Source organism: Entelurus aequoreus, linkage group LG06 (assembly GCF_033978785.1).
Source record: "Entelurus aequoreus isolate RoL-2023_Sb linkage group LG06, RoL_Eaeq_v1.1, whole genome shotgun sequence".
NCBI lineage: Eukaryota > Metazoa > Chordata > Actinopteri > Syngnathiformes > Syngnathidae > Entelurus > Entelurus aequoreus.
In genome coordinates, this window is record NC_084736.1 from 58481374 (window position 1) to 58508975 (window position 27602).

Consider the following 27602-nt stretch of genomic DNA (forward strand, 5'->3'; position numbering starts at 1 on the left):
AATCGTATCTTGCATGTTTCCACACCACCTCTTCCATCACATATGATAGAAAGACTTATTTATCACACAATGGCAATATAGTGATCTCATTCAAATTGCATTAATATTATACGCCGTTACACGAGGAACCCACAGGTAGAGAGAGAGACATGAGTGTTTGGCAAAAACTTTACACGCCGTTAACTATTACGACTCTGCATGTTAAAACTAAGTAAACGTATCTAATTGCTTTTACAATTGGCGAATCAATACTGTTACTCTAAAGTTGTGCACCATTAACCTTTACGAGTGTTAATAGGATTACTTGTTACTGTACATATGTGCGAGTCCCTACGCATGCGCCTTGTGATTGCGAGACTTGTGCAGTCGCCAATAATGTGCAATAATCTACACATGCGCTCTGTGATAAGTGAATAGAGTGGGGGCAAGCTTTAGCATGCAGTAACCATGCGCAAGTTTTTGCGCATGCTTTTTGTGATGAGTGAATCGATTCACTTTGGTGAGTGACTCACAGGTACCAGGTCTGTAAAAAGAATCACGTTTACCATCATAGTTATGAGCATTTGGGGTTATAAGCTTGGTCGTGTAACAGAATGTGCTTGTCAATAGAAGTACCACAGAAATTTTCATTAGTTTACAGCTAACCGCCTCCACATTCATTGTTTGGCGCTCAAATAATTAAGTATATTGCAAAACCTATCTGAGCCTTTATTCTTCATCTGAATTGAATTTCACATCAATTAATTGTACTTTACTGCACAATATTCTAATATTAATGCAAATGTATATGTATAATCTGTATCTCAAAGGAAATCACAGTACCGTATTTTCTAGACTGCAAGTCGCTACCTTTTTCCCCAAAGCTTTGAACCATGCGGCTTATACAGTATATAGATGCTGCTGATCTATGGATTTTACTTAGCTAATGGCGAAATTATGGAATGGATTAAGCAAATAAATCAAACAATGCACTAAAGTTATCCACTTTCAGAAACTGTTCAAACTCAGTGTTTACAAAGTACAAGGAAGAAGAATCCTGATAAATCTTACAAAGGATGAATTAAGATATCAATTACTTGTGTTTTGTTTGATCAGCCACCTTACTACCATGTTACAGGTACTGTTTGGAAACCAGGTATGTAAATAAACATTTACAAAATCCATCTTTGAAAATATCTCCATTCACAACGTACCAGTGCATATCTGCGGTGCGGCTCATTTATGAAAAAAAAATGTCTTCTTCTGAACTTCATTAGGTGCAGTTTATATATGGCTGTGGCTTATAGTCCAGAAAATATGGTAATTATACACAACACATTATAATGTAGAGTTCTACACAGTTCGGACCTGTTAGGTAGCAAAATTCTGGGATGAGCATAGCAGGTCCAGCAGGAGTTTGACCAGGACGACCCCTCTTCACTTTGCTGACCAGCAGCACTTGGTTGCCATCAGTGATTTCCAGGCCATATTGCTGGAACACAATTCAGGATTAATGACATGATTATATAAATAAGTTAAGTATATCACAATTTTTAAGCTTTTAAGTTTAACTATTGTTTGTTAAAGGCCTACTGAAAGCCACTACTACCGACCACGCAGTCTGATAGTTTATATATCAATGATGAAATCTTAACATTGCAACACATGCCAATACGGCCGGGTTAACTTATAAAGTGACATTTTAAAATCCCCGGGAAATATCCGGCTGAAACATCGCGGTATGATGTATGCGCGTGACGAAATCCGAGTAACGGAAGTTATGGTACCACGTAGAATCCTATACAAAAAGCTCTGTTTTCATTTCATAATTCCACAGTATTCTGGACATCTTTTGCAATTTTTTTAATGAACAATGAAGGCTGCAAAGAAGACAGTTGTAGGTGGGATCAGTGTATTAGCAGCGGACTACAGCAACACAACCAGGAGGACTTTGTTGGAGCGCTAGCCGCGCTAGCCGGCGACTTCACCTTGACTTCCTATGTCTCCGGGCCGCCAAACGCATCGGGTGAAGTCCTTCGTCCTTCTGCCGATCGCTGGAACGCAGGTGAGCACGGGTGTTGATGAGCAAATGAGGGCTGGCTGGCGTAGGTGGAGAGCTAATGTTTTTAGCATAGCTCTGTGCAGTCCGGTTGCTAAGTTAGCTTCAATGGCGTCGTTAGCACAGCATTGTTAACCTTCGCCAGCCTGGAAAGCATTAACCGTGTATTTACATGTCCACGGTTTAATAGTATTGTTGATTTTCTATCTATACTTCCAGTCAGGGGTTTATTTCTTTTGTTTCTATATGCAGTTAAAGCAAGATGCTATCACGTCAGCTCGTAGCTAAAGCATTTCGCCGATGTATTGTTGTGGAGATAAAAGGCACTGAATGTCCATTTCGCGTTCTCGACTCTCATTTTCAAGAGGATATAGTATCCGAGGTGGTTTAAAATACAAATCTGTGATCTACAACAGAAAAAGGAGAGTGTGGAATCCAATGAGCCAGCTTGTACCTAAGTTACGGTCAGAGCGAAAAAAGATACATCCATCGCTGCCTCTCAAGTCATTCACTGTAACGTTCCTCATCTACGAATCTTTCATCCTCGCTCAAATTAATGGGGTAATCATCACTTTCTCGGTCCGAATCTCTCTCGCTCCATTGTAAACAACGGGGAATTGTGAGGAATCCTAGCTCCTGTGACGTCACGCTACTTCCAGTACAGGCAAGGCTTTTTTTTATCAGCGAGCAAAAGTTGCGAACTTTATCGTCGATTTTCTCTACTAAATCCTTTCAGCAAAAATATGGCAATATCGCGAAATGATCAAGTATGACACATAGAATGGATCTGCTATTCCGGTTTAAATAAAAAAAAATCATTTCAGTAGGCCTTTAAGTATAGTCATAAATGATGATGGTAAACTACATTTGTAGCCACATGCAAACACCACAGCCACTACGACACAATCTGGAATTGAGGTCATTCTTCCAAAGATATCGGCGGGAAACTTGGGACACAATGACAAGGGAGCAGGACTTTGACCGTCAAATATTTACTCGAGCCAAGTCACCTGTCGCAAGTGGCGATGGTGTGAAGTGAAAAGTTTGTGACTTACGAGTATATTTCCTCTTTTTCCACAGGAGGCAAATGAAATTCGATAGTGGCAATACTTTGGCATACCCCTACAATCACTGGTAACAACTGCATTATAGTGTGGCTCAACAGCGCAAATTGTCAGACGTTCACTTAATATGCACACAAATGGCAGTAGATTACTAACTTTTAGCCCCATATTACTAGAAGTAATTCTATGCCATTTGACATGCCTATTTTTCTTTATCATGTTTGGAGTATTCATATGAAAGTAGTAGTGAAACCAACATTTTTGTAGTAGTTCTTGAAGGAGATGTCTGTGTCCCCCCTGGTGAAGGTGTTGTTGGGTGTTTGATCCCAAGCGATCCCATCAATCTTGTAGGTTTTGTTGTTGTACCTGATAAAAACAGAAGACCAGAAGAGAATATAAAGATTAACAATGTCAATATCATTATTTGGGGTGACTAACAGTTGCATATTAATAAAGCACACCAATGTAAAATGTGTTTCTTACTTAGTGAGGACAATGAGCCCAACAAGCTCTTTGGTACAGATATCAGTGAAGGAATGAGGTCCAGCCCTCTGCTTCAGGTTGACCATAACGTCGAGAACTGTCTCACTACGCAGCACCTTGTGGCTCACATCAGTACACAGCATGAAGGCTGACTCGTACAGCAAAATGGTTGTGGTATAGCCTGGCCATATGGTCAGTCTGGAAAAATCACCATAATGTGTAAAAGGAGAATGTTCTACATTTAAGTTGGCAAGATACTAGAAAACAGTGCTTTACGTTTTGTCTTAAAGAGGTAATATTTTTTCTTTTCTACCTTCAAAACCCTTTTTTGTGGTCTACATAACATGTAATGGTGGTTCTTTGGTCAACATTTTGCAGAGATTATGCTTACAGACCATCTTCAAGCAGCTTTCTGGCCATCTCTTCAGTTCTATTTACGTGCCTTCTCTTTGACTGAGTATTCTGCCAGTCAGCCATGTACTAATTTTTAACAAGAAAAAGAAGAAACTTATTGAATATGTTGGGCTTCCTCAAAGTATCTTCAGGTAAAACTTTTGTTTTTGCTCTTATTTTTCATGAGTTGAACTCAAAGATGTAAAACTCACTATAAATACAAAAGACCTATTCCTCTCAAATAGTGTTCACAAATTTGTGGCAGTGAGCATTTCTTCTTTGCCAGGATAATCCATCCCAACTCACAGGTGTGGCATATCAAGATGCTGATTAAACAGCATGATTATTGCACAGGTGGCTGCCCACAATAAAAGGCTACTCTGAAATGTGCAGTTTTACTTTACTGGGGGTCAGAAAAGCAGTCAGTACATGGTGTGACCACCATTTGCCTCACGCAGTGCAGCACATTTTATTCGCATAGAGTTGATCTGGTTGTTTATTGTGGCCTGTAGAATGTTGGTCCCCTCCTCTTCAATGGCTGTGCAAAGTTGCAAGATATTGGCAAATGGAACACGCTGTCGTATACGCCGATCCCCAGCATCCCAAACATGCTCAATGGGTGACACGTCCTGTGAGTATGATGGCCATTGAATAACTGGGATGTTTTCAGCTTCCAGGAATTGTGTACAGATCCTTGCAACATGGGGCCATGCATTGTCATGCTGCAACATGAGGTGATGGTCTCGGGTGATTGGCACAACAATGGGCCTCAGGATCTCGTCACGGTATCTCTGTGCATTCAAAATGCCATCAATAAAATGCACTTAGGTTCGTTGTCCATAACATACGCCTACCCATACCATAACCCTACCCCCACCATGGGCCACTCGATTCACAATGTTGATATCAGCAAACCGCTCTCCCACACACGCTGTCTGCCATCTGCCCTGAACAGTGAAAACCAATGTGCCAGACGCCATTGAATGTAAGCATTTGCCCACCCAATTCGCTTACGACGACAAACAGCAGCCAGGTCAAGACCTTGATGAGGACAATGGGCATGCAGATGAGTTTCCCTGGGACGGTTTCTCAGTTTGTGCAGAAATGTGGTTATGCAAACCAATTGTTGCAGCCACTGTCCAAGTGACTGGTCTCAGACGATCATGGAGGTGCACCTGCTGGATGTGGAGGTCCTGGGCTGGTGTGGTTACATGTGGTCTGCGGTTGAGGCCGGTTGGATGTATGGCCAAATTCTCTGAAACGCCTTTGAAGACGGCTTATGATAATGAACTCTCGGGCAACAGTTCTGGTGGACATTCCTGCAGTCAGCATGCCCACTGGACGCTACCTCAAAACTCGTGACATCTGTGGCATTGCACTGTGTGATAAAACTGCACATTACAGATTGGCCTTTTATTGTGAACAGCCTCAGGCATACCAGTGAAATAATCATGCCGTTTAATCAGCATCTTGACATGCCACACCAGTGAGGTGGGATGGATTATCTTCCAACGAAGTAATGCTCACTAACACAGCTTTAGACATAATTGTTAACAATATTAGAGAGAAAAAAGTATTTTGTGTATATCGTAAAAGTTTAAGATCTTTGCATTCACTCATCAAAAATGGGAACAAAAGAAAAAGTGTTGCATTTATATTGTTCACTATATGAAGCAATACACTGATGGGAAGAATGTCACAAATAGGACACATTTCTAATGGCTGGTTTAGAGGAAGTATGAAGTAAGGCAAGATTGTTGAACAAATATCTTTGCCATGCCTCCATGGTTTGATTAAAGTTTTCAGGATTTATGCAAATCCTGAATACACAAAAACAGGCACCAATAAGTCAGAAAAGTTGTAGTCTTACAATAGGTCCCCTTTAACGGAGTACAACAATAAAGCCATCAATGTTCTTTAGATTCTGCGCTACATTCTATACAAACATCCCAGGTAGTTTAATAACACGAAATATAGACTTGATTTGAGGGAGAAACTAAATTCGCAATTAGACTTCAGGAAATGTTAGAAAGTGATGTTTTCACAGCAAAAGATTATACCTGTGATTCGGGAGATTGAGTGGATCTTTGGCATTGTAGTAGTTGCGTCCAATCTGTTCCATGCCGAGTATTCTCAAAATCCTTTAAAAGAAATGAACAACAATTGGTGTTAGGCTGCACAGTAACCATTAAAAAACTACAAAGTAAAAAAGCCAAACAATATAGTTTGGCGTGGTGTACATTTATTTGAGGTGGGCTATCGGTAAATCAAAGGGGATGTTTGCAACTTGCTCACAGTTAAATTTTTCAAAGCACTAAGTACGAGAACATTGCCGGCTAGTTATCATTAATGGTTTTTAACACATCTGTTTTAAAACTGTCCTTATTTTTCAAAATTACTAAGTTAATGGAATTTTTTTTTTTTTACCGGCACAAAGTGTTTACGCCGGTCATTTACTCTGTCTCGTTTACACATACGTGTCAAATACCAGTTGATACGAGAACCGGGAAAGCAGGAGAGTGGCTGTAGTGACACACTGGCCAAAAATTGACAGGACAGAGTTTATTTGCTTCTGCTCCTCTGGAAGGACAGAATAAACTGTGGTCCACTTTACTAAAACTTCCCTTATCGCACAAACTCACGAAATCTTGTAAGAAAGTATGCGCTATTTGTTTGCCCGACGGAGTGGCGGTGGGGATGGCCGGACTGTGGATGGAGGTGCTGTTGCGTTAAGCAGCCATTCTGCATTCAGTGAAAATCTGGGGTAAGCCTGCAAACAAACTGCAAAGCCAACGTTAGGACATCCCACACACCTAACTAATCTCTTCTGCTTGTTATTGTTAACAAATTAACAAAAAACACCAATTCAAGTTCGAGGTACATACAGGCTGGCAGCAGTAACTCACAAAATTAAGGTTTAAAAAAAAAGAGAAAACCTTACATTTCACTTTAAAAAGGGAACTGCACTTTTGGGGGAATTTTGTTACATTTATGTTAAAAAAACTATTTTGACTTGAAGGGTAACTGCTCTTTTTTATTGGAATTGTGTTCATCATTCCAGGGTTTCTACATGTATTAATCTAATGTAATACTTTTTAATACTATCTAGTGAATTAAAACTGGCACGCAAAGAATGTTTCATCTGAAAATTTTAATTTTTCTGTAGTTGTATTGTTTTTTTTTTGCATAAAGAAATACAATCATGTGTGCTTACAGAATGTATCCCTGCAGACTGTATTGATCTATATTGATATATAATGTGTTTATTGTGTTTTTTATGTTGATTTAATAAAAATAAAAACAATTTTTTATTTTTTGCGCGGCCCGGTACCAATCGTACTGGGCCGCGGCCCGGTGGTTGGGGACCACTGATCCAGTGGAGAGCCGTGACTCTTACGTTGTTTTAAATATAAACAGTCTGATGGCTAGTCTCGCACGGCACCAAAACCATGTATAGAAGTCTATTCTCACCTCCACTTACAGAAATATCAGGGTTTCCCGCAGTGCTTTGTTGTTAAGGCGGACGCCTTAAAAACAAAGAGCCACCGCCTAAACTAAAGTCTTAACAAGCTGCTCAGCTTAGTTCTGCCTCTGCCAGTACCTGTCTGCAGCACCCAGCATTGTCCCACCCACAGAACCATCTGATTGGTTACCGTAACCAATCAGCAGTGCGTATTCAGAGCGCATGTAACAGCCAATCAGCAGTGCGTATTCAGAGCGCATTGAGTCAGTGCTCAGCCACGCAGAGAGAAGAGACGGTGGGGTGAGCAGAAAGGTGTTTTGCAAGTGAGCATAATGCAGCAGACTCTACCCAAATTTTAATAAACACTTCCAAGTTAACTACTAGTAACATCACTATGAGCCCGTTGACGTCCTAGAAACAATAAGCGGCAGCTCAGCTCGCTCGCCGTCCTTGAGGTGAAGGCTAATTAGCGTAACGTTAGCTCACTGTGCGGTGTGTGTGTTACGGACAGCCTATTCAACTTCAGCATTGGAGCATTGACATGCAATTCCTTCAAGAATTGCCTCATCTAGTTACAGCTCAAGTTGTCTATTGAAAAAAGACAAATAACTTAAGTTTAGCAGTCATTTTTTTTAAAACAATTCAAGAAAGTTCAGCATACTTATCTAAACTAGATAAAACAATAATTTCTAAATAAATGATCAGGTCTTAATGCAGTCTTGTGTTTGCTTAACCTGCAACTCAAGTGACATTTTCTTTGAATACCTACGTATGTTTGGATTATTGTGCATTTCACTAAGCCAATTGTCTGTCACATATTCCAGATTAGATTAACGTCATAAATTTTGTATGCACTTGATATATAGTGTGAACAAATGAGAACAGACCGTGTACCAGTGTGAAGATTATCTGCAACAGAACTGTACTGCATAAAAAAAAAATACTGACCTTTTGAATATGATGTTGTAAAACTGCAGACACACTGGTGATGTTGGTGGCAGTTCATTAGTCAGGGTGACAGTTATCTGAACTTCCTCATCATTTCTTGTCTTGCTGTGTAGCACAGTCTCCTGAACATGTGACCGACATTTGGGCAAAATAAACATTCTATTTGACAACAGAACACATCACAGCAATTGTATAGTTTATAAAGTGTCACATTTTTGTAGTCCAACAGCACCTTGTTATGAAGTCTTAGAGGCAGAAAAAGCATTGCTCCATCAAAGCAGCGAGCTGGGCCTAGAACTTGCTCGTGCTGAAATAGGAGAAATGATCGAAGCCGACGGGACTCCATTGGTGGTTTGAAGTCCACACAGTACTGGTACAGAGCCCACTGAGGGCGGGAGAGAATGCGAAAAAAGTTGGACGACAGTTGAATTGTAGAGCCAGTCGTTCCTGAAATAGTCAAGCAGATAAAATCTGTATATTTAGTCATAAAATAAAAGAGAAAATAAGTTTTAATGTATGAAAACTAACAGACCAGACTTTGACTCTTTGACATGCTCCATTGTCTGTCTGGTGTTAATCCCGACATCATGGAAATCTCTACGGCGCCCACCTCTTTCTCCCAGTTTCACTTTATGAAACCCAGCTGAAATCTGTAGAACATCTAGAATACATGAAAATAAATTAAAAGTAGTAGAGTTATCTGTTTAAGTCAACACACATGCACACAGGCTTAAACTACGCAGCACTTAAGTACAGCCGCACAATTTTGGTAAGAATTATAGTTACGAATATTTTTGATTGATATTGTAACCACGATTAATAACACAATTATTAATTAATTTGAAAACACGAGTATTTATTGTACAAGCAAAACAACTATTTTTTTTATATAGTTTAAAAAAATGGATCTACATTAGTAACGAACAAACCACAGGAAGTGAAATAATTTGAAAACCAATACAAAAAATAAAATTCAGTTTTTATTTACATTTCATTTGTTTTTAGATCCCTTTTTTATCTTTTACACTTATTTTTCCACCATAGAGTGTGTGCTTTCTGTGTCAAATAAAATTTAATAAATGTTTTGTTAAATACTGTTAACGAAAAAATATTCCCATTTATTGGGTGCAATGCATTTTTGGACAATTTTGACCAGCATTTTAGGTCAAAGCATAATTGTATAAATGTATCGATAAGAGTTTAAAGTACATTATACTTGTGTAAAGTACTTTTTTGAAAACTTTATTTAGTTAGCGCAATCAGATGGTACACCACACTATTATTGTTAAGGGACAAATTGTGCTGCGCTGTTCTCAGCTTGAGGAGCACAGGAGGCTTAAGGCTGTATAAACAAATTTAAAAAGAAAGAGCGAGCCTCTCAAGCTGTTTCTACATTAATGCTGCATTAATGTTCAAAAGTACACAAGCAGATGTGTTGTGGGTGTATGGATTGCTCTTGCAAGCTTTAGCTTTGTAGTTTAGCTGCTGTTTCAAAGTGGCCGTCTCAACATTGTTTAGTTTTGGGGATGTATGAGTGGTCCCGGGCATGTTATTTTCCCAAACAAAATGTTCCTTATCCTTATGACAGCATTTACCTCAAATGTATGTCAATTTCACTGATATTCTGCGTCTAACAGCAGATTCTGTTTTATTTACCAATTATGTGACTCCATTACTCAGTTACGTGAATGCGGAAATTATATGCCTTACTGTTTTAGTTGAGTTTAGTGATTATTTATTAGGCATACTAGCACTGTGTCACATAAAAAGTAGCAACCATGGTGAGATGCCAAACTTTGATTAGACGTGGTCGTTTTTAGACTCATTCACTCATCCGTTTGCATGCCCATTTATGTTTTTTTTAATGATATTTTCATGATCATGAGAAGCCTTAATTGAAATAAAAAATGTGATTGTCTAGCCTTAATTAAATGTAGTGTGCTATTGTACACAAGCTCAAAACAACTATAGCATTAAATTGAACCACAGCACAGCTTTGTGACACAATATACCTTCTTCACCGTAAGGAACTGGCCCGCTTTGCTGCCTTCCTCGACCAACCAGCCCACTCGATGCAACTTTTGGTGCAGGCTCCCGAGCCTGAGTCTTTTGAGTACAATGACATACCGTAAGAGTTAAAATCTTTGACAAAAAGGCAATTAAAAAAACAATTAAATTATTACATATAACGTTTTCTTTCATCAATAATGTTGTGAAAATAAACTAATTATCAAAAAGGTCAAATTAAAGGGCAACAAGATAGAACTTTTAATACTATAATTCAGGCAGAAATCTTATTTTCCTAAAAATGAAATTGGACTGCTCAAACTTTTAAATCAGTGCATTTCCCCAAAAAAGGGTAAGATTTGTGGAAACTGATGAGAAACGAGTGCAGCTCACACTCCACTCCAAGGGGACAGTCAAAGAATGCATGAGTTTGCAGTGATCACTGCGTTAAAGGTGTATTTGGTATACATTAAAGTTATTTCCCATTTAAATATCTTGATATTTGCATTTCTTAAACACCTTTGCTACGAGTGTTTCGAAAATCACCGCTTCAGCGTGTCTAAATAAAATAAAGCAAATGTGAACAATTACGAAGACTGCGTGTGCAATCGTAAATTGATGCAGACCGCTCTATTTTAATGAGGGTTTTACGTGTACTATACAGGGCATCACCACAGAGACACTCATTGACGGCGCATTCATGTTATAATGCTCCTACCTGCAATCATATCAAACGAGCACTTTTTATGGGCACTTTAGAAGCAGTCCTGCAGTGCATTGACACCACCTATTTTTTTTACCGCTGAAGGTGCATGGAACTCTCGAGAGGCTGCACTTGGTCAATATACAAACATGCATTCTTAAATAATTTTTTTCCCATAAGAAATATTCTAATACCGTATTTTTCGGAGTATAAGTCGCTCCGGAGTATAAGTCGCACCGGCCGAAAATGCATAATAAAGAAGGAAAAAAAACACAAGTCGCACTGAAGTATAAGTCGCATTTTTGGGGAAATTTATTTGATAAAACCCAACACCAAGAATAGACATTCGAAAGGCAATTTAAAATAAAGAATAGTGAACAACAGGCTGAATAAGTGTACGTTATATGAGGCATAAATAACCAACTGAGAACGTGCCTGGTATGTTAAAGTCACATATTATGGTAAGAGTCATTCAAATAACTATAACATATAGAACATGCTATGCGTTTACCAAACAATCTGTCACTCCTAATCGCTAAATCCGATGACATCTTGTACGTCTAGTCTCTTACGTGAATGAGCTAAATAATATTATTTGATATTTTACGGTAATGTGTTAATTTCACACATAAGTCGCACCTGAGTATAAGTCACACCCCCGGCCAAACTATGACAAAAACTGCGACTTATAGTCCGAAAAATACGGTATATATATTCTATGTGAAAAAAAGAAATCATGATAAAAATACTAAACACCAAAACACATCAATTGAATTTGTTTTAAACAGCCTCTTTAGTCTTCCAGTAGCTATAAAATGATGTTACTGAATAGACATGTCTAAAATGTGAGTCTGTGCAGCGAGACCACTGATACTGCAGCCATGTGTGGAACTGAGTTTGCACTGTTAATAAATAAGATGCTAAATAGTGCTTGCAACATGCAGATGAGTATTGATAAATCAAATTGAGCGTGGTAAATAATTATATTTGCATTTTCTCCTCCCGGTAATGTGGGCGTTTTGATGATCAGCATATATTTTGCATATTAATGAAGACAGGGAAAAAATGGATAGCACGCCTAGTTCTGCTCACTGAAGAGACGCAATCCAATTTACACACGTTAAGTAGATCAGCTTTGCGTGTGCAATTAAGAGGATTGCACTTTGTCAGGCCCCTACATTCACACCTGTACAACTTTGGTGTCCCACCTGAAGAATAAGCCCCTGCTGGTACCTTTGAACCACAATAAGGTGGCAATCACTTAGGAGGGAAACTAAAAAATAAAATTATAATGATTAAAATATGTATATGCCCATGTGTATATATATATACATATATATATATATATACATATATATATATATATATATATATATATATATATATATATATATATATATATATATATACATATATACACATATACATACATACTGTATGTGTATACATATATATATATACACATATATATATACACATACACACACACATATACACATATACATACACATATATACACATATATATACACATATATACATATATATATATACACATATACATATATATATATACACATATACATATATATACATATACACACACATATACATATATATACATACAAATACATATATATACATATACACACACATACATATATATACACACATACATATATATACACATATATACATACATATATACATACACACATAATATATATATATATAATATATATACATACATACATATACATACATATATATATATATACATACATATATATATATATACATATATATATATATATACACACACACATATATATAATAGGGCTGTGAATCTTTGGGTGTCCCACGATTCGATTCAGAATCAATTCTTGGGGTCACGATTCGATTCACAATCGATTTTTTTTCAATTCAACACGATTCTCGATTCAAAAACGATTTTTTTTTTTTTTTTTTTAATTTAATAAATGAAAACAATACACAACAATACCATAATAATGCAATACAATTTCAAAACCAAACCTAATTTTGCTGCCGGTGGTGTTATTGTTTATCCTTTTCCTCTGATAACTGTGGGTGGTGTCTGTCCAAGTGAGCGCGGGGATTTGAAGTATTTCCAAAATACTTAACTTTAGCGTTGCAAAGTCTGCAAATTGCATGAGTCATGTCAAGCCCTTTCTTGCCACGGTAAAATCCAAAGTGTCTCCAAACGTTTGCTTTCAAAGCCCGCGGAGGCGGTTGTATTTCTTTAGGCTGCTCTGTGTCTTTTTCTTTTACCTGCATTTTAGCGGCAACACAACACTGTACACTCCCCTTAGTACTAGCTAGCCACCAGGTAGCAACGCTGCTTATTGCGCAATACCTACGGTAGCCCAGAAGGCACATACACATTGCCGGGAGCGGGGGAAGAAAATTGATTTTTGGAAAATGAGAATTGATACCGAATCATACAACGTGAGAATGGCAATTTGAATTCGAATTGATTTTTTCCCACACCCCTAGCTGACATGCAAGCAGAGTAGTAGATTTTTGTAAAAAGCTTTTATAATTGTAAAGGACAATGTTTTATCAACTGATTGCAATAATGTAAATTTGTTTTATCTATTAAATGAACCAAAAATATGACTTATTTTATCTTTGTGAAAATATTGGACACAGTGTGTTGCCAAGCTTATGAGATGCGATGCAAGTGTAAGCCACTTGCATCCACTTGCTTAATTTTTTTTTATAAATGTGGAATGATTTATATATATATAATCTTAGAGAAAAACGTAATTTAAAACATTTGTTTGCACGTACAACACTTAAGACCTTCAGTATATCAGTATGTGGAATTAAATTATGGAATGGATTAAGCAAAGCAATCAAACAATGTACTAATATGATCCACTTCAAGAAACTCTTCAAACTTAAAGTGTTTACAAAGTACAAAGAAGAAGAACCATGACAAACATTCTCAATTGATTTCATCCATCCATTCATTCATTCTTAAAGTAATCTTACTTATCTCATCATATGAAATATGACTTACTTCACCAATTATTATTATAAAATTCTTACTATTATTTATTTATTTATTTTTATTGTGATTACTTATGGAGTTTATTGTGAATAAATTGTGAACAGGAAGTGAACAAAAAGTTTTAGCAACTGTTATGTAAAGAAAAGGGGTAGGATTAAATAAGCTCTGCTTCTTCCTACTCCTTTTCGAACATGTTGAAAAGAGAAACTGGAAATTGTGATGTATCATGTTGTATGCTTGCATGTTCGAAATAAACTCAAACTCAAACTCAATGATGTCAATGAGGGATTTTTAATCACTGCTATGTTGAAATTGTAATTAATATTGATACTGTTGTTGATAATATTCATTTTTGTTTCACTACTTTTGGTTTGTTCTGTGTTGTGTTTGTGTCTCCTCTCAATTGCTCTGTTTATTTATTTGTGTACCTTTTCTTTTTTTTGTGTACATCCAAGATGGCGGCGCGTGTACACGCAGCGACCACTCTCTCTCCTGATAATGCGGTGTTTTCTTGTTTTACGTGTGTTTTTTCGTCTCGTGTGTGTAAGTGTTCGTCGCGTTTATCTGCCCCACGGCAAACATACAGCCGTGAGGGACTGCTCGCCATAGGCAGCACCGGAGTTAAGGACTTAAACCCGGCGGACGTCGAGGTGCTACGAAGCCTCGGATTACTCCGGCGGCCCACCACAACACCGACCCCCACAGCTGCTCCGTGCCCGCAGAGGAGGCGCCGCAAGCGGTGTGCGAGAAGGCGGAAGCGCGGCAAGCGCGGAGGTATCCGAGCCAGGCTAGCGGCTAGCCCAAACAAGCCGGCTATTCCATCCATCCTCCTAGCCAACGTACGCTCCCTGGACAACAAACGGGACCACATACAGCTCATCCGATCCACACAGAAGACGGTGAGAGAGTGTTGTGCTTTTGTGTTCACTGAAACGTGGCTCCACGACGGCATCCCGGACTCCGCCATCCAGCTCGACCAGCTAACATGCTATCGGGCAGACAGGGCCCTCACTGCAGGAGGTAAGACCCGCGGTGGCGGGGTCTGTGTTTACATCAGTGATGCATGGTGTAAGGACACTGTTGTTACACAGAAGCACTGCTCAGCCCTGGTGGAGTTCATGTTTTTAAAGTGTCGGCCTTTCCACCTACCGAGGGAGTTTACAGCCATTCTACTAGCTGCTGTTTATATTCCCCCCTGCTCTAACAACAAGGACAGAGACAGGGCACTATCTGAACTGAACTGTGCCATCACCGAACACCAGACAGCCCATCCAGACGGCTTCCTCATCGTGGCTGGTGATTTCAACCAGGCTAACCTCAAGTCAGTGTGTCCACAGCTACATCAACACATTGACTTTCCTACAAGAGGTAATAACACACTGGACATGGTCTTCACCACTCAGAGAGGAGCTTACAAGGCGTCACCCCTCCCCCACCTGGGTGCTTCTGACCACCTCACTGTCATGCTAATGCCAGCATACAGGCCGAGGGCTAAAGTCACCAGACCAGTTCAGAAGCAAGTGAGGGTGTGGCCAGTGGATGCCTCCTCTGCTCTGCAGGACTGTTTTGACACCACAGACTGGGACATTTTCAAGCAGGCAGCCACCTACAACCACCACATCGACATACAGGAATATACAGAGACTGTCACTGCATACATCACTAAATGCATCGATGATGTCACAGAGACCAGGACCATCACGGTACGGGAAAATCAGAAACCATGGCTGACGGGGGAAGTCCATAGGTTGCTGAGAGCCCGGAACGCTGCCTTCAGAGCAGGAGATGAGGCTGGCCTGAGAACAGCCAGGGCCAACCTGAACCGTGGCATCAGAGATGCTAAGAGGCAGTACGGCAGCAGGATAGCCCACCGCTTCAGTGACAGCAGAGACACCAGGAGCCTGTGGCGGGGGATCCAGACCATCACGGACTATAAACCCCGACCACAGACCTGTGACAGTGACACCGCTCTGCTGAACAGCCTGAACGAGTTCTTTGGACGCTTTGAGGCAAAAAACAGCACGCCTGCACGGAAGACTCCACCCCCTCCGGATGACCAGGTGCTGTCCCTGTCTTCGGCCAGCGTGAGGCGTTCCCTCTCCAGAGTCAACGCACGCAAAGCTGGAGGCCCGGACAACATACCTGGTCGTGTGCTGAGAGACTGTGCAGCGGAGCTCACAGATGTCTTCACGGACATCTTCAACACCTCCCTGAGCCAAGCTGCTGTTCCCACGTGCCTCAAAGCCACCACCATCATCCCGGTTCCCAAGAAGGCTTCCCCATCCAGCTACAACGATTACCGTCCCGTTGCACTGACGCCCATCATCACAAAGTGCTTCGAACGGCTAGTCTTGCAGCACATCAAGTCCATCCTCCCCCCCACCCTGGACCCCTACCAGTTTGCATATCGGGCCAACAGATCGACCGATGATGCAATCTCCACAGCCCTCCACTCAGCTCTCACCCACCTGGACACTAAAGACTCCTACGCCAGGATGCTGTTCATAGACTTCAGTTCAGCATTTAACACCATCATCCCACAGCAGCTGATTCACAAACTGGACCGGCTGGGGCTGAACACGTCGCTGTGCAACTGGCTGCTGGACTTCCTGACTGGGAGACCACAGGCAGTCCGGGTCGGCAGGTACACATCCAGCACCATCATCATGAACACAGGGGCCCCTCAAGGATGTGTGCTGAGCCCCCTTCTCTTCACCCTGCTGACCCACGACTGCACGCCGAAGCACAGCACCAACCTCTTCGTCAAGTTTGCGGACGACACAACTGTGGTAGGTCTCATCCACAATAACGATGAGACCGGCTACAGAGACGAGGTGAGCCAACTGGCCACATGGTGCGGTGACAACAATCTCTCTCTCAATGTAGAGAAAACAAGGGAGATTGTTGTGGACTTCAGGAGAGCGCACACCCAGCACCCTCCTCTGACCATCAACGGTGCGGTGGTGGAGAGAGTGAGCAGCACCAAATACCTGGGTGTGCACATCACAGATGACCTCTCCTGGAAAACCAACACTGCATCACTGGCCAAGAGGGCTCAACAGCGCCTCTACTTCCTCCGCAAACTGCGAAGAGCAAAAGCCTCAGCCTCCATCATGCACTCCTTCTACCGGGGCGTCATCGAGAGCATCCTGACCAGCTGCATAACTGTGTGGTACGGAGGCTGCACGGCGTCCTGCCGCAGGACGCTGCAGCGCACAGTTAGGGCAGCTGAGAAGATCGTCGGTGCCCCCCTCCCCTCCCTCCAGGACATTTACAACACACGCCTGTCACGCAAAGCACTCCGCGTGGCAGGCGACATCACACACCCCTCACACGGCTTCTTCAGACTGCTGCCATCCGGCAGACGACTGAGAAGCCTCCGAGCTCGAAGCTGTAGGCTGAGAGACAGCTTCATCCATCAGGCTGTCAGGAAGCTGAACTCTCTCCCGGCCCCCCCCCCCTTCTCACTCTGCCCTGCAATCTGATCTGAACTGTGAACTGAGACACTACACCCCCCCCCCCCCCACTCACCCACACACACACACACACACACACACACACACACACACACACACACACACACCATCTATCACTTAGCCACTTTACTCCGGACTCAAAATGCTGCTAACTGTTTTAACTGTTTACACTGTTTACATTGCACTTTGCACTCCCATCTAAATACTTGAATACTTACGTTGCAATACTGTATATACAATAGATAGATATTATAGATATTCTGGTAATATCTTCTTCCCCTGTATATTTTCCCCCCCCCTCATGCGACTGTTTAAATTGTTGTCTTTTTTTATTCTTCTTTACACTTTATATTTATAGACACCGTGGTTGTGAGAGGAACGTAATTTCGTCCACCTGTATGTCCTGTACAAACAGTTGTTTGACAATAAAGCTGACTTTGACTTTATTGCAGTTCTGAGTGTTGCTGGGTCGGGTTTGGTTTTGGAATTGGATTGCATTGTTATGGTATTGCTGTGTATCGTTTTGTTGGATTAATATTTAAAAAAAATAAAAAAATAAAAATTGATTTCTTAAAAATGAGAATCGATTCTGAATCGCACAACGTGAGAATCGTGATTCGAATTCGAATCGATTTTTTCCCACACCCCTAATATATACATACATACATATATATATACATATATATACACACATATACATATATATATACACATATATATATATATATATATACTTTCATACATACAGTATATATTCCTCGCGCACTTGCTGTATGTCACGTTATCGATGAGTGGTAGTGGTTAGAGTGTCCGCCCTGAGATCGGTAGGTTGGAGTTCAAATCCCAGCCGAGTCATACCAAAGACTATAAAAATGGGACCCATAACCTCCCTGCTTGGCACTCAGCAACAAAGGGTTGGAGTTGGGGGTTAAATCACCAAAATGATTCCCGGGCGCGGCGCTGCTGCTGCCCACTGCTCCCCAAGGGGATGGGACGAATGCAGAGGACAAATTCCACCACATCTAGTGTGTGTGTGTGACAATCATTGGTACTTTAATCTTAATCTTAAAATGCATTTTTAGACAATATGATTTGCCAGAGTGGCTAGGAGAAAATGGACTAGTAAGGACAAATAAAAAAATTTTAAAAAATATATTTTTATTTTTTTTTAACTCGGGACTTCCCGCGGGCCGGATTTTGGACGCTGGAGGGCCTTATCTGGCCCGCAGTTTGGGGACCCCTGATCATGAGCGTTCTGTTCAGGTATATTTAATTTATATTTTGATAAATCATCATATTTATGTATTACTAAATTTAAAAAGGTATTGATCAATATTTAAGCTGTGTATTTGATTTCAGTTTGCTTTTGACATCTTATTTAGAATTGTAGTTGAAACTTTTACAACCTTGTGTTGCGCTCATGATGGCGTAACCAAACTAGATTATTTTAAATATTTATTCCCTTTTTTACATTTAGTGTATTTAAATATACTGTGTGTTATGCTTTTTTCTTTTTGGAACATGTACTATACATATTATACAATAAAGTCCCATATAAAATTATGTTTCTAGTAGGGATGTGCGTATCGATCCTGTGGTATCGATATATCGATACTCACACGCTACTCATTTGGCATCACTTTTCTGAAAAAAGTATCGATATAAACCAAAAAACGGCGTGTGGGGGGTGCAAGCATCACTTTCAGATGATTTTGATTACTTACTTAACTTACTATGTGCTGGGACACCCCTGTACCTGGCAGAGTATAGAGCTGGCCCAGTCACGTGACAGGAGACAGCGAATGAGCGTCGTCAACGTGCAACACACACACAGCCAGCCGACAGCGATGCAGCCAGGCATATCCAGTGTTGTCCAATTGTTGACTTAAAACAGGCATTGTTTTTTTTTTTTTAGTAATGTTTACTGAATATTTTTGCTTAAATGATTATCCTAAATTCAAATAATTTCCACAGGGGAATTTACTGTTAGTTGAAAATTGCTTGAGTATTTAAAACAAGATAAGAAAGAGATACAATTTGGAGATTCTTCATCTTTGCATTACAGTTTTATTTTTTTCCAAGAAAATCTTGAATATATGATTGAATGTGATTTTTGTTTTAATCTGTAACATGATTTCTTACATTTCGAAAACATTAGCCTATTTCATTAATTGCTAATTATATCACAAACTTTAAAAAATAACTGCAGCTTCTTGCAATTCGGATTTGACTGTTAATTGGAAAGCCCTAATATTTAATTATTATTATATATAATATATAGTTATTATATATAATATTTAATTTATTTTTCATATTTATGTTATTTATTTTAATTTTACTTTTATTATATATTGACCATAATAAATGTGGTATAAATGGTCTGTATTTGTCTTGTGATTTGTCTTAAATAATAACAATAGTAATAATATTTTTGACTGACAAAAAATTGCCAATGAGAAATTATTGGTGACGGTATCGATGAAAATGCAAGAAAATGTATCGGTATCATATCGAATCCTAAAAGTGTGGTATCGCCCATCCCTAGTTTCTAGCAATACTTTAATTTTGCCTTTGAAAGTAACTGTACACCTATAAAATCCACATATCCTGTATTATTTCATGTGACCACAACAAATATGTTATTATTAGTCTTCTTACCGCTCCAGGTGCAGCTGGCTCCTGGCCACGAGCTCGGCCTCGAGATCTGGCACGTGACCGACTCGCCATTCTCACTCGAAAATGCCTGAAATGCGTCAAAGTACATAGACTGAACAACAACGTCGAAGTTCATCGCACATATTCAACTTTTTTATCCATCACGGACAATCGATGAAAACAAAAACACCAGAATACGCCATCATTAGGCCTCGCTGTAGTTAGGCCTAAGCCACCATTTTACGCGCACTAATTAAGATAACGCTTTCCACGTGGTCGCCATCATGCTAACCCTAGTTCAATTCGGCGAAAATTAAATCATAAACATATGTCACATTATTACATAATATATTTAACGGTTTTTACACCACCTGTACTATATTTTAAACGTTTGCGTGAACTGGCAGAGATGAACTATTACATGCAATAATTACCCCCCCCCCCCCCCCCCCCCCGCCCCACCCAGCGACCTCCGAAAGGGACACAAAATGGATGGACATAATTACAAAAAGCTAAATTATTAGAGTACTGATTTTAAAAGTCTATTAGAGTACACATATTTATACTGGTATACTTACTCACTTGATGGAGAAACTATTTATTTGACGAGCTAACTTTAGTGCGACCACCTCCGCGATGACATCAACACGTCTAACTCAATTGCTAAATTAGCCTCATCACTCAGAAAATCCTTCCGCATTACAACGGCGAAAACGGCAGTTGTACCAATTAAAATAAACGTAAGTTGTTAAAAACAAATTCAGTAGTCTGAAATATAATTAAGTGAGTTGTCGGTAAAAAGAAATGTAGACAACTTATTGATTATTAGGTGTCTCGAACTACTTTCTGACGCAGTGATACGTCTCTGTACTGAAACAGGGGGTGTACAAATGTTGAAGTGCAGGGTTTTTGCCACTAGGTGGCAGCACAGACCATCTCGTATATTCACTGTCTCGAGTCAAACCTATTTATTGAATACAGTACAATGAATACATTTTATTAAATGTAATTTAGCTTGTGTGTATTGAACTGAATAAAAAAACAGTCTAATTGTATTTTCTGAATGATAGGATAAATAATTAGTCTTAATGTCAGATTATCACAATCAACTATGTTTTGCTCTATAACAGCGGTTCTTAACCTTGTTGGAGGTACCAAACCCCACCAGTTTCACATGCGCATTCACCGAACCCTTCTTTAGAGAAAAACTTTTTTTTTCTTCTTAATTTAATCTCAATTTATAAATATGAATCATGAAATTATGTTATTATATTAAAGAACTACTAATCAATATATTTTTTTACAAACAGAAAGTTACAGGAATGTACACATGATCCCATGTTTACATCTAATTGTGCAACATGTGAATGTTTTAGTGGGAACTAAATGCGATATCTGAAAGGGGTACAAATTATTCCCAAAGCAGGACCCCCACCCAGACATACAATACTAGTACACAGCTCATGAAAAACAATATTTTTTGTTATTGTCATTGTAAGTGGGCCAAAACATTTATATTATAAAATATGGAAATTACTTCTGTCATTTGATTATAATAATAAAACATTTAACTTGTTATTTAGTCAGGTTTGGGACAGGTGTGGCCACAGTGCGTCTGACGTCGCTCACATGTGCTCCACTGAATGCTCAAGGAGTTTTTGCGTTTGCTCCCGCATATGGAAAATTAGAGGGAACATTGTTTGGGGGTATCCATAATACGTTGATAGGGAGAAGTTTTTATTTACACGATGAGTCGGGTGTGTCTTGACCTCCGCGGCGTAGGCTCCACCGAACCCCTGAGGCAGACTCACCGAACCCCCAGGGTTCGATCGAACCCAGGTTAAGAACCAGTGCTCTATAAAGTTACAGTTAAAGTACCAATTATTGTCACACACACACTAGATGTGGCAAAATTATTCTCTGCATTTGACCCATCACCCTTGATCACCCCTGGGAGGTGAGGGGAGCAGTGTGCAGCAGCAGTGTGCAGCAGCAGTGGCCGCGCCCGGGAATAATTTTTGGTGATTTAACCCCCAATTCCAACCCTTGATGCTGAGTGCCAAGCAGGGAGGTAATGGGTCCCATTTTTATAGTCTTTGGTATGACTCGGCCGGGGTTTGAACTCACAACCTACCGATCTCAGGGCGGACACTCTAAGACAGCATGTTTGTATTGTTCACTGACATTCACACAAGTGTTGTGTCTCCAATCCACCTAAAATGCATGTTTTTTTAAGATATGGGAGGAACCATCTTGTAAAATCACTGACTGGATCGAAACCAATTTATTGAACTATGAACTGAATACAATAACTTGTTAAGAATAAAGTATTTAGCTCATGAATATAGAATTTCGAGTTATTGATGAAAGTAACCACTAATGGAATATTGCAGTCATCTAGAAAAAAACCAATCCAGTTTAATTGTAATGAATGATAAGATTCAAACATTATTATTTTTGTTAGAGTATCACAATCTACAGCTATATTTTGCTGTAGATAGACAGCATGTCTGCAGGTGAACCTTACCTTCATTATTAATAGTTAATCCATCAAATAACTTTGTTTTAGGTCGGTGAGCTGTAGCCTATTCCAGTACACGCAGGACTGGTCACAAGTCAATCACAGGGCCCATTTTGACAAACAAGCATTTACGGTCTCCGATTAACCTAAAATGCATACTTTTAGGATGTGAGAGGAAGCTTTAGCTGCTGAGGACAGATGGAAGCCAATGACAGCTCAGTGTCATCAAGTGCAATTTTTTGCATCGAGGAAAAATTCATTTTTCCACCATCCGAATTCTAAATACAGAATAGCAGGAATTAGTTCTATTTCAGATACAGTTAGAATGCGAACATGCTTGAAATCACACACCTGACACAAATAGTTCAACTGCTCAAATCTTGTGCCAGAACATAAAAACCTACCTAAGGAGCAGACAAATAAATGAGAAAGAAGGATTGAAATCTGAGTATGTAATGTATTTTATCAAGGACACTGAAACAAAAGTGGATAGATGATGGTAGTCCAACTCACACTGACTGGTATACACAAGCTATGGAGATGATATCAGTAGAAAAAGCTGCATTTAGTTTAGACAATAATGAGTCATATATTGGAATATGGGATCAATTATTTAAATTTGTTTTAACTATTAAATGAACCTAAAATAAGACTTATTTTATTTTTGTGGAAAATATTGGACACAATGTGTTGTCAAGCTTATGAGATGCGATGCAAGTATAAGCCACTGTGGCACTATTGTTCATTTTTTAAATGTGTTTATTAAAACATTTTTAAATGGCTATGATGATTATGTCAATGAGGGATTTCTAATCACTGCTATGTTGGAATTCTTATTAATATTGATGCTGTTGTTTGACTACTTTTGGATTGTTTTGTGTCATGTTTGTATGTCCTCTCAATTGCTCTGTTAATTGCTATTCTGAATGTTGCTGGGCCGGGTTTGGTTTTGGAATTGTAATTGTATTATTATGGTATTGTTGTGTGTTATTTTGTTGGCTTGATTAATTAAAAAAAACAAAAAATAAAAAGGACACTGATGACTTAAGTACACAGAAGTGTGGATTACAATACATGCCAATGCTAATTATGTTCTGTTAGATTGTAAGGCGTGATCAATTACTGACAAAAAGCCTGGTATAGTGAAAATATTGTTATGAAATAAATACTTAATGATTGTTATATTAATCGTACTGAATTCACATTTTAGGCTATGTTTACACTATGCAGGGTGAAATGCAAGAGCTTAAAACAAAACTGTTTGTACTGCGGTATAAATATTTCACGGCACACATGTGATTAGTCATAACAAGATCAAATAGATCAGAAAAACATGAATTGTTTGAAACAGGTACTGCTATTGCCATGTGACTATTTCTAATATGGTTTTTGTACGCTCCTCTGTCCACATAGTATTTGGTTTTTGATAGAGATTTTTTTGCCCAAAATTTTCCTCAAAAGTGTTCCAAGGTTTTAGTATGGCCAAACATTGCATGTAACAAACATATAGTCTCTTTTTCGTTCCTAAGAAAGTTTTGTATGGCAACTTCGATAAAGATACATTTATCACTAGTGGTATGCAGGCTCCATCTAATGGTATGCCAAAGAATCACTTGATTAAAGTAAAGTCTTTTATATTGCTATATTCAAACACAGTGTCACTATTCAAATTGTGTGTAATGTTACAGTGGTCAAAAATATTAAATTCATCCATCTTCTACCGCTTATTCCCTTCGGGTAAATATACTTGTTAAATAATACCTCTGCTTTGCTTTTAATGAATACTTAGACCTACTGCGCTACTGCATTTTAATGTTGGTCATTGTGGTCGTCCTTCGAGAGCCAAGTGTTTTCTGATGAACCACTGGTCTGACAACCAGTCTATGGTGTACCGCATCTTTCGCCCAATGTAGGCTGGGATGGGCTACAGCTCAACCATGACCCTGAAAAGAGAAACGGTTGAAAATGAAGGAATTAACTTTGAGGGATCCGTTTGTAGACAATCATTTTCTGTTCGAGCAAGATTACGTCCGTAAAGACCTGCTTGAATGAGTTCAGCGTGGAAAAACTTGAGAACCTTCACCTTAATTTCATCAAGAAGCTTTGGGATGACGATGTAATTGTCTGTGACAATTTTAGCTCTTAGAATTTTAAATACAAAACCCAAAACCAGTGAATTTGGCATGTTTTGTAATTTGTAAATAAAAACAAAATACAATGATTTGCAAATCCTTTTCAACATATATTCAATTGAATAGACTGCAAAGACAAGATATTTAATGTTCGAACTGAGAAACTTAATTTTTTTTTGCAAACTATTATTAACTTAGAATTTAATGGCAGCAACACATTGCAAAACGGTTGGCACAGGGGCATTTTTACCACTGTGTTACATGGCCTTTCCTTTTAACAACACTCAGTAAACGTTTGGGAACTGAGGAGACACATTTTTGAAGCTTTTCAGGTGGAATTCTTTCCCATTCTTGCTTAATTGGAATGCGCCCTTTTGCGACATTTATTATCTTAAAGTTTATTTTTATTTTTAAAAGGCATGCTACATGTTAAAACCGTGCTGTTTTGTGAGGGCCAAGAACCAATTAGATTGATTTCAGTTCATTTCAATGGAATGCATTGATTTGAGATGCGAGTCTTTATTATGGACAACTCCACAACTTTGTCCAATCCCCGCAACCGCCCCACACTTTTTGGCTAACCATTAGGGATGTAACGGTTTTGTAGATAATGCAGTATTTCGGTTTTAAAGGCTTCACAATAACGCCTTGTCGTGTGATGGTATCAATCGAAAACTAGGTGAGTGTTGTTTTTTTCTGGTGCTTTAGAGTTGGCTGGGTCTGAAAATAAACTACATCTCCCAGAACCCTTTGGGAACGGGAACGGCAAGGTGGGGATGTGGAACGCCGTAAGTAGGGAGTGAAGTGTGTTTGTACTCGTAGAAGATAAGAGGATTTTTTTTTTTGGAAATGCAATCTTGTCCGTAACTGTTTGAGTTATGTTGCTAACAAACAGACAAACCCTGGCGAAACCATGTCCTCTTTGGCGGAAGTAAGAAAGTCTGCGTTCTGCAAAGCAAAGCGTGCACAGAGGGAAATCACCAAAAAAAGTAAACCTCAGGAAATACGAGTATTACAGAAAAGCTACTTGATGAATCCCCAATTCATCCATTTTCTACCGCTTGTCCCTTTTGGGGTCCCGGTACACCATGCACAAGTCACCACCTCATAAACCGTCACCCAGAAAAGATATTTGAAGCCAGCGAAACTAAACATTAATTTGTCAGGTATTTGCATTATAGAAAGTTATATTGTTAGTTAAGTTTTCTGAGAAACAGCATATTTCAGACTGATATAAAAAATGTCCACTGTAGAGGACACTGCTTCTCATTATGTAAAAGTTGAAAGGCACTACAGTGAACATTATTGTTTTACACTTGTTACACTGGAAGTTTACATTGTCATTTCATACACATCAACTTAAGTAATTTTTTAAAAATATGTGCTTGAAACATGTTCCAGCACAGTTATTTGCACTTGAAAATACTGTACATGTTTGTGGTAACATTTTAACATTATGTATGTGTTCAATTACAGTGTGTTTATCCTAAACATTACTGCCACTTAATTTTACACACGCTAACATTTTTACCATTTTCTTTTTTTTTTTTTGCACATATACCACAATAATATCGTACTGTGGCCTTAAACCGTGATAATATCGTAACGTGAGATTTTGATAGCGTTACATCCCTACTAAGCATAGTCATTTTCGCCTGGCTAATGTGTGCCCGACTCGCGTTTCAACTGTCTCACCCATCCTTTTTTCTTCTGAGAGCTACTTTTACGAAATAAAAATCGCAGAAAGCTACTCATTTTTGCAGCATTTATTTATTTTGCTTATTTCAACCCAAACAAATGGAATAAACTTGTTTGGAAAATGTTGTGATTCACAACTCACATTTTGCATTAAAAAATAACAATTATGTTATTAAATAGTGTGCATTTTTTTTAATCTTCAGTTAGCATTTTTGTCTAGTGCAGCATTTTAAATCACTTTTAGAGCTAATTTGACAAAAATAAAGGATTTTGTGTTTTATTTATGTGACTGACGACCTTTAAAATGCATTTTAATTAGGAAACAGATCTTCACTCAAACAGTGCGGCAATTCTATGTATGCTGTATAATAGACTGTATTTATGTTATTCACATGTGAATAATGCTGTATAATAGGCTGTATTTATGTTATTCACATGTGAATAATGCTGTATAATCGACTGTATTTATGTTATTCACATGTGAATAATGCTGTATAATAGGCTGTATTTATGTTATTCACATGTGAATAATGCTGTATAATCGACTGTATTTATGTTATTCACATGTGAATAATGCTGTATAATAGACTGTATTTATGTTATTCACATGTGAATAATGCTGTATAATAGACTGTATTTATGTTATTCACATGTGAATAATGCTGTATAATAGGCTGTATTTATGTTATTCACATGTGAATAATGCTGTATAATCGACTGTATTTATGTTATTCACATGTGAATAATGCTGTATAATAGACTGTATTTATGTTATTCACATGTGAATAATGCTGTATAATAGACTGTATTTTTGTTATTCACATGTGAATAATGCTGTATAATAGACTGTATTTATGTTATTCACATGTGAATAATGCTGTATAATAGACTGTATTTTTGTTATTCACATGTGAATAATGCTGTATAATAGACTGTATTTATGTTATTCACATGTGAATAATGCTGTATAATAGACTGTATTTTTGTT

The 27602-nt window shown here is 38.7% G+C and overlaps 1 protein-coding gene across 1 annotated transcript in view; it reads right to left on the reverse strand.

Moving 5' to 3' along the window:
* piwil1 (piwi-like RNA-mediated gene silencing 1) overlaps positions 1-20991 on the reverse strand; it is a 37427-nt gene extending 16436 nt beyond the window's left edge. The window contains exons 1-10 of the mRNA XM_062051087.1: positions 20842-20991; positions 20267-20351; positions 10402-10495; positions 8922-9050; positions 8622-8836; positions 8390-8511; positions 6039-6119; positions 3586-3783; positions 3360-3468; positions 1348-1471 (exon numbers count right to left, since the gene is read on the reverse strand). Of these exons, the coding sequence (XP_061907071.1) occupies positions 1348-1471; positions 3360-3468; positions 3586-3783; positions 6039-6119; positions 8390-8511; positions 8622-8836; positions 8922-9050; positions 10402-10495; positions 20267-20335 (1141 nt within the window). The 5' untranslated portion in view covers positions 20336-20351; positions 20842-20991. The remainder of the gene's footprint in view (positions 1-1347; positions 1472-3359; positions 3469-3585; positions 3784-6038; positions 6120-8389; positions 8512-8621; positions 8837-8921; positions 9051-10401; positions 10496-20266; positions 20352-20841) is intronic.
* Positions 20992-27602: the final 6611 nt, after the last annotated feature.